This window comes from Helobdella robusta, assembly GCF_000326865.2.
Source record: "Helobdella robusta unplaced genomic scaffold HELROscaffold_36, whole genome shotgun sequence".
Classification (NCBI taxonomy): Eukaryota; Metazoa; Annelida; class Clitellata; order Rhynchobdellida; family Glossiphoniidae; genus Helobdella; species Helobdella robusta.
In genome coordinates, this window is record NW_008704742.1 from 1,465,513 (window position 1) to 1,480,133 (window position 14,621).

General features: G+C 32.4%; 1 protein-coding gene across 1 annotated transcript; it reads left to right on the top strand.

The window, feature by feature from the left end:
• Window positions 1–3,282: 3,282 nt before the first annotated feature.
• HELRODRAFT_176153 (hypothetical protein) lies at window positions 3,283–3,687 on the top strand (the record flags this gene model as incomplete). Its single annotated transcript, XM_009023475.1, has 1 exon — window positions 3,283–3,687. The coding sequence occupies one exon, from the start codon at window positions 3,283–3,285 to the stop codon at window positions 3,685–3,687; it is 405 nt and encodes a 134-aa protein (XP_009021723.1).
• Window positions 3,688–14,621: the final 10,934 nt, after the last annotated feature.

Sequence of the window (14,621 nt, forward strand, 5' to 3'; positions counted from 1 at the left end):
AACGAGAGAAGGTTAGTCCTAAATGGTTCATTCAATTTGCATTTCTATCACAGTAAATACTATATGACGACGAAATTGCTGCATAAATAAGGTTATTGATAAAATCATCAGTCCATATTAAATTAATAAGAGACAAATCAAAAGTATTAAAAAAATCTAAAGGGGATATTTCAAATGTATTAATTGTAACGTTAGAGTGTTTATAATTATTGGTCAAATTATTTTGCAAATTATGGGAGTACTTCGCCATTTTATAGTCCTTTGATTTCAGAAAGTTTGTTTCATGTCAAACCGTGAGCTTCAGGAATTCAATGTTGCTATCGCAAAGTAGTGCGATGTCAGGACGTAGAGTCTTGAAGAGGCAGGACAGTGGCTGATACTTATCTTGATCCAAGTCTACATATATGGAGACATCAGGGCCTGCACATGATTTCAACCTGTCTAATATTATTGAAAGAATTTTGTTGTGACGTGTTGTAAATCGCTTCAGTGCCGACGCCGCGTCACAATTTGATAAAACGTGTTTGTTTGTTTGGCAAGCGCTGCATAGAGGACATTGTGCAGTGGATGATTTTCCCCATCTTTGAAGGTTGGCGTTTGTCGGAAGTTGTTGGATTAAACTTTTTCTGACAAATTTAAACAGACCTTCCGAAAGACATGTTACGTACCTCGACCAACGATCTATGCAAACAGCTGGGATGTGTGCTTGAATTAATTTTAATATTGTTCCTTGACATTGAAGGAATGTCAGATGATTTAAAGCTGTGGTTTGTTGTTGTTCTTTTATTGCTTTAAGCGTCGGTTTAATGTCGTTGGCGTCAGGAAGCATATTGTCAATTTTAATGAAGTCGCTGAACGATTCGCTCCACAGACATTTTAGCTCCTCATTTCCATTGGCTTTTAAATAGTTACGAAGTTTGATCCTCAAGGATTCGGCGTAAGGCTTGAGAGATCTAACATTTAATCCACCCAGTTTAAAGGGAAGTGTTAAGCTCTCTGACAGGCAACTACTGATTGGCAATGACAGCCACATTCTCACTGCCTCTACCACCAATGGGTCAAGGCAGCTGCCAATCCAGGTCAACGAAACATCGTATATCCTAAGCTCAAAATCCAGTTGTGATGGTATGTATCGTCTTAAAATTTGGAGCTTCCATTGTGCTGACGTATCTAGTTCGCCGATCACCGACAACAAACCTTTTAATTTACCGATTAGCAATTTCTAGGCTTTTGTGCCCTTTCCTTCAAAGTCGTATATTTTGCCCTCCTATTTCGACTTGAGGAATCCATCGTCTATTGTCAGCTTTGGAAGGAACTGTTCGTAAACACCATTTTTTTTCCACATGCCGAATGATGAGCATTTATCTAATCTTATTTTCATACAAGTTTTGTTACACCAAGCCTGGTTGATTGATGTCGATCAACTTTTGAGCACTTTCCGTGCTGTTACCAATAATTGCCGTATCATCGGTAAACTGCATCCATGTTCTAGTTTTCAAGTTGGCTGTGGGTCCCCAAATTTAGCCGAATTGTTGATATTCAGGCTTTTCCAGTATTTTCATTAAAGAATTGAAGCACAAATTGAACAGCAAAGACGAAAGAGGGTCCCCTTGGAGCACGCCACGTTTGACCCGGATAGGAGGTGTAAGTTGATCGCAACCTGAAACTGATATGGTGCAGTCGGCGTATGTGAATTTTATTAAATCAGCGATCATTGGCGGTATAAGATGATGGTCTAAGGTGGATGAGATTAGGTCGTGGCTGACCTCGCCAAAAGCGTTTTTAAGATCCAACAAAATGACAATTATTGTTCTTTGATGTCTTTTAGCGTCATTGATCATGTGTGATAAAAGCTGGGTATGTTCGGTCAGTCCGTCCATCTTCGGATAAAAACCTTTTTGGATGTTTTTATTGATAAGGTAGTTTGATTCTAAAAAGTTGTACATTTTGTTGTTAATGCAGGATGAAAATATTTTATAGAGCGTAGGTTGAAGTGTTATGGGTCGGAAGTTGGCCGGATCATGTGCGTCACCTTTTTTGTGAATAAGCAATGTGAAACCTTTCTTCCAGCATGATGGGATTCTAGAGAACAACCAACATTGCGTAAACAATTTGTGGAGAAAGGTGCGCAATATAGGACATCTTTTAAATGGAATAATTGAGATCTGATCTAGCGGACATGGTGATGATTTTGATCTGTATTTGCGGATTATTGTAGATATTTCGAGGTAGGTAGGAGGATTGACGTTGCAGGGCGTTGTGGGCGCTAGTGCGTTTTGTGCCCAATTAGGGAGTTGATATTTCTTTTTGTTGATGCTGTTTAGAATATTGATCCCGGTCTCTCTAAATCTGCCACTTATATTAGATTAACAGAGTAAAAATTTTGCTTGTACAATTATAGAAGTAGAATTTTGCCGAGCAGCGTTTGATTTCTACGCCGCTCAATTTTTGACCGAGTCAGCATTTAATTATCACACGTAATCTCGTCGGTCTCTCTTCTTGCCGAGATTTGCCTTTTTACAAATGATCCTTTTAAGGTAGACAACACGAAGTGAGTGAAAAGTCTTTTGCAACCTTCATGTCAACTGGTGAATCCGGCCTCATCAACTGCCAGCATAACATTCTTGCAACACATGTTTCAGCTTTAGTTAATTAAACCAAATTTTTAATTTAAAACTTCATATTAAAAAGAAAACCTTAAAAAATAAAAAAATAACTACGTGAATCCAAATTACATAAAGATCCATTAAACTTTGAACACTGAAATAAAAATTGGAACAATGAAAACGAAAGGAACAATCCGAAAAATAAGAACAACTTGAACAAAAGCGATCTAAACAATAACAATTTTTGGTATTGTAGCTACAGCCTTTTATTGGTTATTATTACCCGTTAAATATTATATAATAAATACATAACCGTAAACCATACAAATGTTTTATTTAAACTAGACATTATTTTCATTATATATATATATATATATATATATATATATATATATATATATATATATATATATATATATATGTTGGTAATAGACCATAATTTTTACAATATTCTATAAATTCTACCGAATGTTTGGCGTTAATATGTTTGTAGTTCGTTTTTTCAATTTTTCTCACTTAAGTTTTTTGGTGAACGTTTAGTTTATTAAAATTCAAAATAAACATATTTTCCGAATTCATGCTGCAAATAAGGCCATATTTCGATTCCGAATGAATCATCATCAGTGCTTTCTGCTGTTTATATAGGAAAATATTGACTTTGTCAAAATGAATTTAGATGGAGATTGACTTTGTCAAAGTGAAAACAGGCCAGGGTTGTGCGAAAGCCGACCGACTGACAGACAGGCCCAGTGAAAACAAGCCCTTGGTTGTGCGAAAGCCGACCAGACTTGACGGCCCAGTGAAAACAGGCCAGGGTTGTGCGAAAGCCGACCGACTGACTGACAGGTCCAGTGAAAACAGGCCCTTGGTCGTGCGAAAGCCGACCAGACTCGACAGTCCAGTGAAAACAGGCCAGGGTTGTGCGAAAGCCGACCGACTGACAGACAGGCCCAGTGAAAACAGGCCCTTGGTTGTGCGAAAGCCGACCAGACTCGACGGCCCAGTGAAAACAGGCCAGGGTTGTGCGAAAGCCGACCGACTGACAGACAGGCCCAGTGAAAACAGGCCTTGGATTCTGTGAAAACGAATCCGCCTCGTTGTTTTGTTTTCGTTGTGCTATTTGTGGACCTAGGGTTCTTTGCTGGATTCTATACTCATTGGTATAGTTTCACACGCAGCTTGGAATTTCCATAGGCTCCGATTTTTGTAATTTTTCCGCATTAATTTTATTTATTTCTTGGAGTTGAATCGACATCACCATCGGTTACACACGTTGAGGTTGTACGATTAAACGGCAAGAAACATATCCCAAGTTGCCCGACCCAACAAGAAGAAGTTTTAATTCCTGTATTCCAGTTTGTTCATTGACATTATTTTTTTTACATTATTCTAGAGTTCATTTAGTTCAATTCCTTTTCATTTACTTCCGTCGATTAATAAAATTGTTATCGAATATTTTTACGCGTTCGTGTGTTACTCAGTAAAATCATATAATTCGAAAAAGCCCAGTGCCACACAGAATTGGTCGAACTCACGATAAAAATATACACAAAATTATTGTCGGACCATAAAAAAATTCCCTGAGAAAGATAGAGGTAGAGATTACCTCACCACCAGTTGCTTTTTAAATTTCCGACAATATATATATATATATATATATATATATATATAAATAAACATATATAAACACACATATATATATATATAGGTTATAAAATATATAACTGTATAGGTTATAAATATATATATATATATATATATATATATATATATATCTATATATATATCTGTAAAGGTTATAAAATTTATATATATCTGTATAGGTTATAAAACTCCACCAACAAAAGCAACAACAATTAATAGTCGTCATCAACATCAACTTCATACTCATACTTCATACTCCGTTTTGCAGGTGCGAACGAAGGCCTGCCCATCCGGTATAGGTCCAGAGAGTCTATAAGCATGGTTATACAAATCATCGCTTCATTCATCTCCAGCACGTTAAGTTCATTCTACAATCACTGTTTAATGCATTCATTCATCCCATCACAATGGAAATCCATCACAATTCATCCACTTCCTAAAACAAAATACCCATCATCACCAATAGATTATTGCACAATATCTATCACCCCCATTCTCTCACGTATTCTAGAAAAATTCATTGTTAGGTCATTCATCTATCCATGTTTCAACCATCCATCTATCAAACCACTATTACAAGATCAGTTTGCATTTTGCCCAACAGGCTCATCTACATCCGCCATCATCTCTCTTACTTCCACAATAACATCTTTCCCTTAAAAATAATAAGTATCTTCATCTTATTGTTCTCGACTTTTCTAAAACTTTTGACACTCTCAATCACTTCTCACTTTCAAATACCTGATAACATTTACAATATTATAATAAATTTTCTTTCTAATAGGAGTCATTCTACTTTTTTTTAGTTCTACTCTTTTATCTACAATACCTATTAATTCTAGCGTAGTTCAAGGTTCTGTCCTTGGACCATCTATCTTTATCATCAATGCTTCTACCCTCAAAACTTTTCATAACTCTAATCGCATCATCAAATGCACTGACGACACCTACCTTCTCATCCCATCATCTAACTCAAACACCATCCATTCAGAACTCGACTCATTAACTACATGGTCAAAACGAAGCAATGTCACTTAATCTCAATAAATCATTCGAACTCATCATTCACAATAGCCGTAAGAAAATAACATTACCTTCAGAACACCCATCAATCATTTGCACAAGTCAATTAAAAATATTAGGCATAACATTCACCTCCACATTTAATATAGCACCTCATCTCAATCACATATCACAAAAGACTTTCTAACATTTCACGCACACAAAGCTCACATGGTCTCAGAAGCATCAATTTATTCGACATAACTAAATCACTCATAATCTCACGCATCGAATATGCAGATTCCTCCTAGTCTGGTTTTGCTACACAACAACAACTTCAGCAACTACAATCGTTCATCATAAAACTAATTCGCTTCAACTATCTACCTGCATCATCCTACCGTCAATCAGATATTCAACACACTCGATTCAAGACTGTTCAAGAAAGGGTAACAACAACCCCGTCATCCATCCTCTACTACAACCAATTAAAACTACAACACACAACCTTCGACAACGCAAACATAACTACCAAGTCGCCACCCAAACTACATATCCGGAAAAGACTTCATCACAAGACACCTCAAACATATTAACACTCAATAAAACTTTACCATTCACACAACTAGTTTTGATTTAATTAAACTTTATCAGAGCCTCGTCTAAGAAATTTTCACTAGGTGACAAAGTTTTAAAAGTTTTGGAAATGATAATTATAGTATCAATTCTTTTCAAATCACGGGTGCCTAATAGATATTGCATCAACTTTCTAATGAAAATGAAGTTTTTTTCATGGAAGAATACAATTCTTCAATCTTGCGGTAAAAACATAAATTACAAGCCTAAGGAATAAGCTAATTTGAACCAGGAATGGGCTAATGACAAAACGTCTAATTTAAATTGTCAATAAAAAATTGTTCATGATTTTGTTTATGTAAATGTTGATGCGTTAAAAATGTACATGCACTAACTCTTTTGTCAATTTGAAATAAGTGACATTTTTTTTATTAACGACACAGTATCACAAAAAAAACAATTGATGTTAAATTAGCTAATCACAAGTTATTTTCAGTGTTAAAAAACTTTTTTACAAATTCCCCGTTTCGGTAAAGTTCATCATCTGGTAGAGTCGATCGTCTCGTTTTTGAAGAAAGAAAATCAGCCACCACTGGCCGAGGATCAAAATTAGCGGTACCTATGGCATTTAAAGCAATGCATAATCGGTCTTCACAGTCTTTCTCGACATAGATGATCGAAGGTCGCTTTTTAATTCTGTATAGCATGAAATTACCCGTTCCGTGATCATGCTGTGAGGGCAAGTTATAAGAAATGTTTGAACCAGCTTGTTTAAAAAAGACGACGGTGTTGTTTTTTTTTGTAATAAGTACAACTTGGCAGTATTGCTTTCATGCGGCTTAAAAGATGAAGCACCAAATGATGAATAGTAACCAACAGCATCATCTACAAATTCTGAAACATAATTATCACCAAAAATATCTGATACAATTTGCCGACCGGCTTTGATCATTGCTTCAGCATTTTCACCATTGGCAACATCTATCATTGCCTTTACTTGTAAATCCTGATCGACATCCAACCTTCTCTCAAGGAAGTTTTTTGCACATGTGATTACCTCAAGACGCCCTGCTTCAAAATTTCTATTGCGTGTTGTAACATACAAGTTTTTCACATTTCTCTGAAATGTAAAAAACTTCAGTTCAGCTTCAGTTTGCAGTGACTGTGTAGATGCAAGTCCACTATTATTTTGTAACTTTTCTTCATATCCCCCAGGATATGGACTGTTTACCATCATGGAAAGACGCTGAAGTATGTGGTCGCATTTTTGCATCAAATCAGCCAAGGTAACAAACGTGCGTTGAGCTTCTTTTTGTAAATCAGTGAACTGTCGCAAGATATCCAAAGCAACAGCACTCATGTTTAAGTTGAATGAAGTTTGGCACCAATTCTTCAGAAAACCTCTTGCTCTTTTGCTTTTCATTATTTTCACCTTGTTGTACAACTGTCTTCCAGTAAGCGCACATCATCTGATGATTAGACAGAACTGCAAGTACAACATTGGCAAGGTGTTCCGCTAAACGAACTTCATGATGCCGTGGAAAATGTTTAGCAGTCTCACCCAAACTTGCAGCAATTTCCTGCAGGTTTTCTTGACGGTAGCTTGATCCACGAAAACAAGTAGCGACATTTTTTACATCTGTTAACCAATGACGAAACTCCGGAACTACGTTTTCAACGCTTTCAAAAGCCAGGTCAGATCTGTGAGCTATGCACCAAAATGTCAACATGTTGTGCCCTAAATACTCTGACATCTTTACCCACAACCCTCCGTGACGTCCAGTATTTGAATTTTCCCCATCTGTCGTAAGACCCACCATCTTTGCTTTAATGACATCTTCAATTTCAAGATACTGGAAACGTTTCTGCAAAGCATCGACCACCCCAATTACTCCTCTTAACTCACTGTGGCATTTGCCAAGAAAACTAGCTTTCATCTCAAAATTAGTGTTTTACATGTATCGGGCAGTAACAAACAGACTGTCAGCATTGTATTTATTAACAGATTTCTCAATTTGCAGGGCGACACAGTCTGCGATTTTCAATGCTTGAATAACTCTGCTCAATTCATGCTTGGACACAAATGATATTATCTCTCTGTACCGGTCAGGATTTCTGTAACGCAATGCTGACTGGGGTGGATTAAACGCCACAAAGTCACAATCAAGACCGTGATCAATGTATTGCTTAACTTGGTTTTTTGCATGCATTTGTGCTAGTGAACGACTTGGCCAAGACCAAGCTGACAGCGTTTTGGTTACTGAATCATTGTGTACATCAACTGTAAGGTGAATAAGAGTTGATAGTTCAATATTGTGTTGTTTCAAAATTTTTACCCATGGATGTTTGTCAGATTGTGCGGTCCATTGCTTTCGTGCAAGATCGGCCCGTTGTGCAGCACTATGAGCACCACCTTTCAAGTGATCAATAATTCTTTGAAGCTGTTGCATGTCGTCACACCGAACACCATTAGCTATTGGGACAGTACCATTTCGAGCATACTTTTTAGCTTCAGAAATGTTATCGTAGCACAGTTTGCATTTTAGACCTTTACGAGAACCCAGTTTTATTGCTTTCAGTTCTGAATGGTGTTTCTGCAACCAAGCAGCATCAAGTTTGAAGCCTTTGTACCACTGTCCAAAAGGTGCAAAATCTTTGGAGATGATCTGATCAAAAGGTAACGATGTATGTGTGACTTGAGAAACACATGTACTTTTAATTTTGGTGCTGAGATACTATTTATTACTGATGTAGAGTGATCAGGTAAAGTGGTGTCATAAAAGATATCTTCAGGGTCAAATTGTTCATTCAGATTAGGGACTGTTGTTGCAATGGAATGGTTAAAAAACTGTCTATTTTTCTTTGTTTTTTAGGATAATGAGAGCTTGATTTTGCTATATCATTCTGTGCAGTAATTGCTGACATTTTTAACGTAAACCCTCCTGCAAATAATAATTTAACGAAACATTTAATTAATTAAAAACTGTCTATTTTAAAATCATAAATATTAAAACAACATTTGAATATTTAAAGTTTCGTTTTCAAGGAGCGGTATTTTATCTATAAAAATTATTCACTAACTTTACTCAAATGTAAAACTTACAAATGTTAAAATTTTTAACTTTAATCTAGTTGTTTATTTATCAAATTGATTGATCTAAGAAATTGGTCTTTAAAAAATTAAAAAAAACTTTATAATTTATTAATAAAATATTAACGATAATATTATAATCAATAAACCATATAAATAAAATAGTTGGAAATTTTTGAGAAAAAAATTTTTTTTCGTAATCAGTTTAGCTAAATTTAAAGTTGAAATCACAATCAAAACAAGTAAATCAAAGCTACTGCAAAGAATTAAAAAAATTTAAAAATATGTAATATAATTTTAATAATTGTGTTATGTTAATTTATTCTTTTATTTTTTTGAATTCATTCAATCCATGATTTAAACAAATTCAAATTTTGTGAAATTAAAACAAAACCCAAAAATTTTAAACTTCTACTAATTAGGAGTAATTAAATAGTTTAAAATATTAATATCTAAATGGCATTACTATACATACAGAAATAATATTAAATATTTAAAAAAGTCTATAATCTATTTAAAGATATTTATCACATTTAAAAAACACAAATTTTTAACAGAAATTGATTAACAATAAATTAAATATTATACACAATAGACTTTCAGTAATCAAGTTAGTTAAATTTTAAATTAAAATATATGTATTTCTGAATACAAGGATACAAGGAACTAACTAAATAAAATAAAATTGAATACATTCAATCCTGGATATTCAATTATGTGAAACTTAATACAAAACCCAAAAATTCTACCTACAAAAACAAATAAATATATACCACAATAATATATAATAAATTATCTGTAATTCCAAGATATTAACCTGCGCTTTTGAATTAAACATGCCTTGAAATTGAATCAAATCAATCCAGCTTAAGCTTAAAAATAAAGTTTTCTAAAAACCAAAGTCTAATAAAAATAAATATAATAATATCATAAATTAGCCATCAATTTGCCTTGCAATTTTTTTAAATATTGAATCAAAGATTCAATAAAACAATTTTAAAATTGTTAAATCACTTGTCTTAAATCCAAAAAAAACAAATTCTATACCACTACTACCTTATAACTAAACATTTAACCGTATTATCTATATACATTCCAAATTATAAATTTATGTGCCTTTGAATTTTGAACCGTTTTTTACGTTTGGTTTCGTTTACGTTACGCGTACGTGTGATTAGTCATTAGTTACGTTACCCGGCGAAATTATGAGAAATATTTTCAAAATTGTAAAAAAATGCTATCAAAATATAATTTATTTAACAAAATATTTATTTAACAAAAGAAAAAAGATTTCTCTATTCTTCAAATTTGAACCATTGTTGTTGTAATTATTTTAATCAGAAAATTTTATTAATTTTTAAATAGTACTCCGTCGTCTCGTCAAGGAAAGCAACCAAAGATATTATATATATAAGGATTGAAAAAACATACAACGAATTAATTGACGTTGGTTGATACATCAGATTTCTATGCTTATATATAAATGTATAAGGCCAGCTTTTATAATTTTGAAAATCAATTTTCTCGTAATTAAATTGTAATACAAAATTGCTGTCACCCAGTGGCACGAAATCAACATTACTAGGTGAGGTAGCATTTTTGTCACCCAGTTACAATGATACACGAGGCCCTGAACTTTATCATTCACACAACTAGTATCGATCACCTCACTATTTCACTAAGTCATCATTTAGTCTATTAATTTGCGTTTTTACGCTATTACTTAATTTTATTGCCAATTTATTTTATTTTATTTAATTTATTATTTATTCTATTCTATTTTAATTTATTTTTCATGTTTAAACATTTTTCTTTATCCTTTTTTTTATTTATTTATTTACTTATTCGTTTAATTTTGTACTGTCAGATCCTGATTTTTAGAGAATAATAAAAATATATATATATATCTATATTTGGAACGAGGTTTTCAGCGATACAAACTTCATTAAATATTTTTGCCCATTTTTCGTTAACCAACTTTTTTTTATAATATAATTAACAACTTGTAATTGTATTCAGTAAATGTGTCATATCCAGGCTTTCAACGTGGACGCCATCTTCAGAGCCTAAAATAATATTTTGTGTTGAAGGGAAGAAGTATACAATAATACGATATATCATTAAAATTAATACGGAATATAATACAATTAAATTATTAAAGTTAAATTAAGAGGTAACATTGTAATTTCGATTATAAAATAAAATAATGTTTGATCTGAGAGGTATAGTTACTTTTAATAATTGGAAAAATAGATATGTTGTAACCTTGTGAGTTTAAGTAATACATAATAAAAATTATCCATAAATTAAGATTTATAAATAACAAATTATGACTAGATACTTATTAGAATATTTAGTAGAGTAAATAAATAAAACCAATGTATATTAAGTAAAGTTATTAATAAAATAGCAAGACAAAGCAAACTTAGTGAAAGTTTTATTACAATTACCCAGCGTGATATTTTGTACATAGTAAGAACGAAATATTGATTGAAGCATGAAATGGTATAACGTAATATATATTTGTGTGTGTAATTGTTCAGTGCAGTATGGTATTGAGTAAAAACTGTCAACATCCATTAATAAACGATATGTAATATTAAATGTGCGCAGTATGTGTGTGGTCTGAATATATATACGGAATGAAGGTATGCATTATACGTTATAAATACATTTCATATTAAGTATTGAATGTGGACTCGAACGAAGGAACAACAGCTGTTTTGGGGCATCGGATCACCCTCTGCGTGTTCGCAAGCAGAAAGTTATTTAACGTAGGGCGATATTCGTATCGTTGTAGCAAATGTTGATTCTGTGGGTCCACATGAACTGCACTGGACGGTGTTGGATCCTGGTATTGTTAAAATAATTATAAAATGTAAATTTATATGCCTTTATTTTTCACCTGGATTAAACGAACTCGTCGTCGACTGAGCCAGTTATAATAATAAAATTTTATAATAAATTTTCTTTTTAATATTACCTCACACAACTAGTTTATATTTATCAATCACTTTACTAACTTACTAAGCCGCCATCTAGTCTATTAACTTGCCTTTTATGCCATAACTTTATTTTATTGTCAATTTAATTTATTTTTTTCTATTTATTTTATTATTATTAATATGTGAGCATCGTTGTTGAAAATCTTGATTTTTTTTGTCGACTAGTTATTTTGTAAAAACAACATGACGAAACTTCAACTTAAATTGGTGCAACTCAAAAAAGAGTTACAAAAACGATATCTTGCTTCAAGTGGAAACAGAGGAGTATTGATAGCATGCCTATCTATCTAAGTCTTATCTAAGATTGATTATTGTAACTCGCTCTACTGTGGTCTTCCTGATTCTTCACTCTATCCTTTAAGTAAAGCTTTTAACTCTGTTGCTCGTCTCCCTTTCTTTTCTCATATATCTCCATATCCATATAACTAGAATAAATATAACGGCCTCCGCTCACTTTCAACGGTCGAACAAGGAGCTTACTTCCGGAGGGAAATTGGAGGGTGATTTTTTATCGTTCGAGTTTTTTTTAATTGTTATTCAATTTGGTAATTAATTAATTTTATCTGGTATAAATTAAAAAATCGGCATTACCGAACATAATTAAAAGATAAAAAAAATTGAGATTCTTTGCATATCCCTGCTTCAACCCATAAGAAAGTGTTGTATATTGGTAAACAGGCCTCCCCTTGGATAAGACTTACGAAGTAACGAAAAGGAGAAGAGTAGGATCGTCAAGAAAAGGCAAAAGTTTTTTATTCTACGTTTTTTATAGATGAAAGTAAGAACTTTTAGAAACACTATTAGTCTGAGAAGAAAGAAAGAGACATACTAGAATTAAAGATAAAACCTAGACTACGAAACTTGTGAGAAACATCAAGAGTTTTAGAATCATGTAAGATAATAAGAGAAATAGTAATAGAGTGTTTCAATTTATTAAAACAAATTAATTCAAATTTAGAAGGATTAAGTTTAAGACACATAGAGTCAGACCAAACGGTAACTGAAGAAAGACATAGAGATAGATTATGAAAAACACTATTGAGATTAGATGGAGAAAAAAAAGTAAAGAAGTATAAATATAAGAATCGTCAGCATATAGTTGACTTGCGAAAGAAAAATTATTAATAATACAAGGTAGTTCAGATGTATAGAGTATAAATAGAAGAGGGCCAGGAATATAACCCTGGGGTACTCCGAAAGTAAGAGTAGAGGAGTTAGAAGTAGATTTATTGAGAACAACAGGAGAAAAACGATTACAGAGATAGGAAAAAAACCAAGATAAACAAGAATCAGCAATATTAAAAGAAAGATCTAACAGCCTCAAGATAATGGTATGATCAAATGTATCAAAAGCAGAGGAAATGTCAAGAGCAAGAATAAGAGTAAAGAATACTATTGTCACTAGAGAGAAGGATATCGTTATATATTTTGAGTAAAGAAAGTAAAGTAAAGTTTGAGTAAAGTTTCAGTACTGTGAGCAGGTCTGAAACCAGATTGAGATACAGGTAGTAAGGAGTTAGAGTTTAAATAGAGAGATAAATTAAGAGATAAAGATAAGAAAAATAAGAGATAAATTAACTAATTTGAGAATGATAGGATAAAATATCGAAGAAAATTCTTCAAGTAAATTAGAAGAAAGTAGATCTAGAAAACAAGTTGTAGATGACATAGAATTTATAATTTTACTAAGTTCTGGAAGATTTATAGGGGTAAATACAGAAAAAGATTCATTAGTAAGTTTAGTAAAGTTATGAGGAGAAAAATTAGAATTAGATGATCTTAAAGTAATAATTTTATTTACTAAAAAGTCATGAAACTGTTGAGCAGAAAAAGATGAGTGAGAGGATTTTTTATGTAGAAGTTTAGATAGAACAGATCACTTATTTTTAGATGATGTTGAAGCTGATATTATAAAATTTCTAAGAAAAGTAGAGTGTTTAGAGAATAGTAGATATTTATATTTAATTAATTAATTAATTAATTCGGATTCATATATAGAGTAAATAGAGTTAAATGGGTTTAACCTATAGATTTTCACCAGTGTTCTAACACTTTTTTTAGCTAATACACAAGTATAGTCAAACCAAGGAGCCTTACAAGAAAAGTCTATAAGTAAAAGATTTAAAAGAAATAAGTTTATCAAGAATAGAAGTAATGTAGATATTAAAAGCATAGACAAAATCATCAACGTTAGAAAATACGGAAGTATCAAAAATAGTTTCAGTAAGAGATTGGAGAAAATGATCTTTATTAAGAGAAGACCAGCATCTTTTAGAAATAGATGAATTAGAAGGAAGATAATCTAAAGAAAATACAGATTCAATAATGAGATGATCAGAATAAGGAACAGAGATATTGATAGGCTTAGAAAAAGATAATGCTAAAATAAAAACAATAGTGTTACCAGAAGTATGAGTAGGAAAAAAACAATATTGTGTTAAGTTAAAAAGAGACAAAATATTACTAAATCTACTAGTGTAAGAACAAGGTAAGTTATTAAAATGCAAGTTGAAATCACAAGAAATATAAAAAGGAATAGAAAAAGAGTAGAGATTCAGCGAGTGAGTAAAATTCATTTAAAAATATAGAGAGAAAATAAGAAGGAGGTCGATAGATTACAGCAATATAAAAAGATAGAAAAGAAAACAAAAGATGCAACAAAACATTCAAAAGAAGAAAAATTAAAGGAAGTATTTA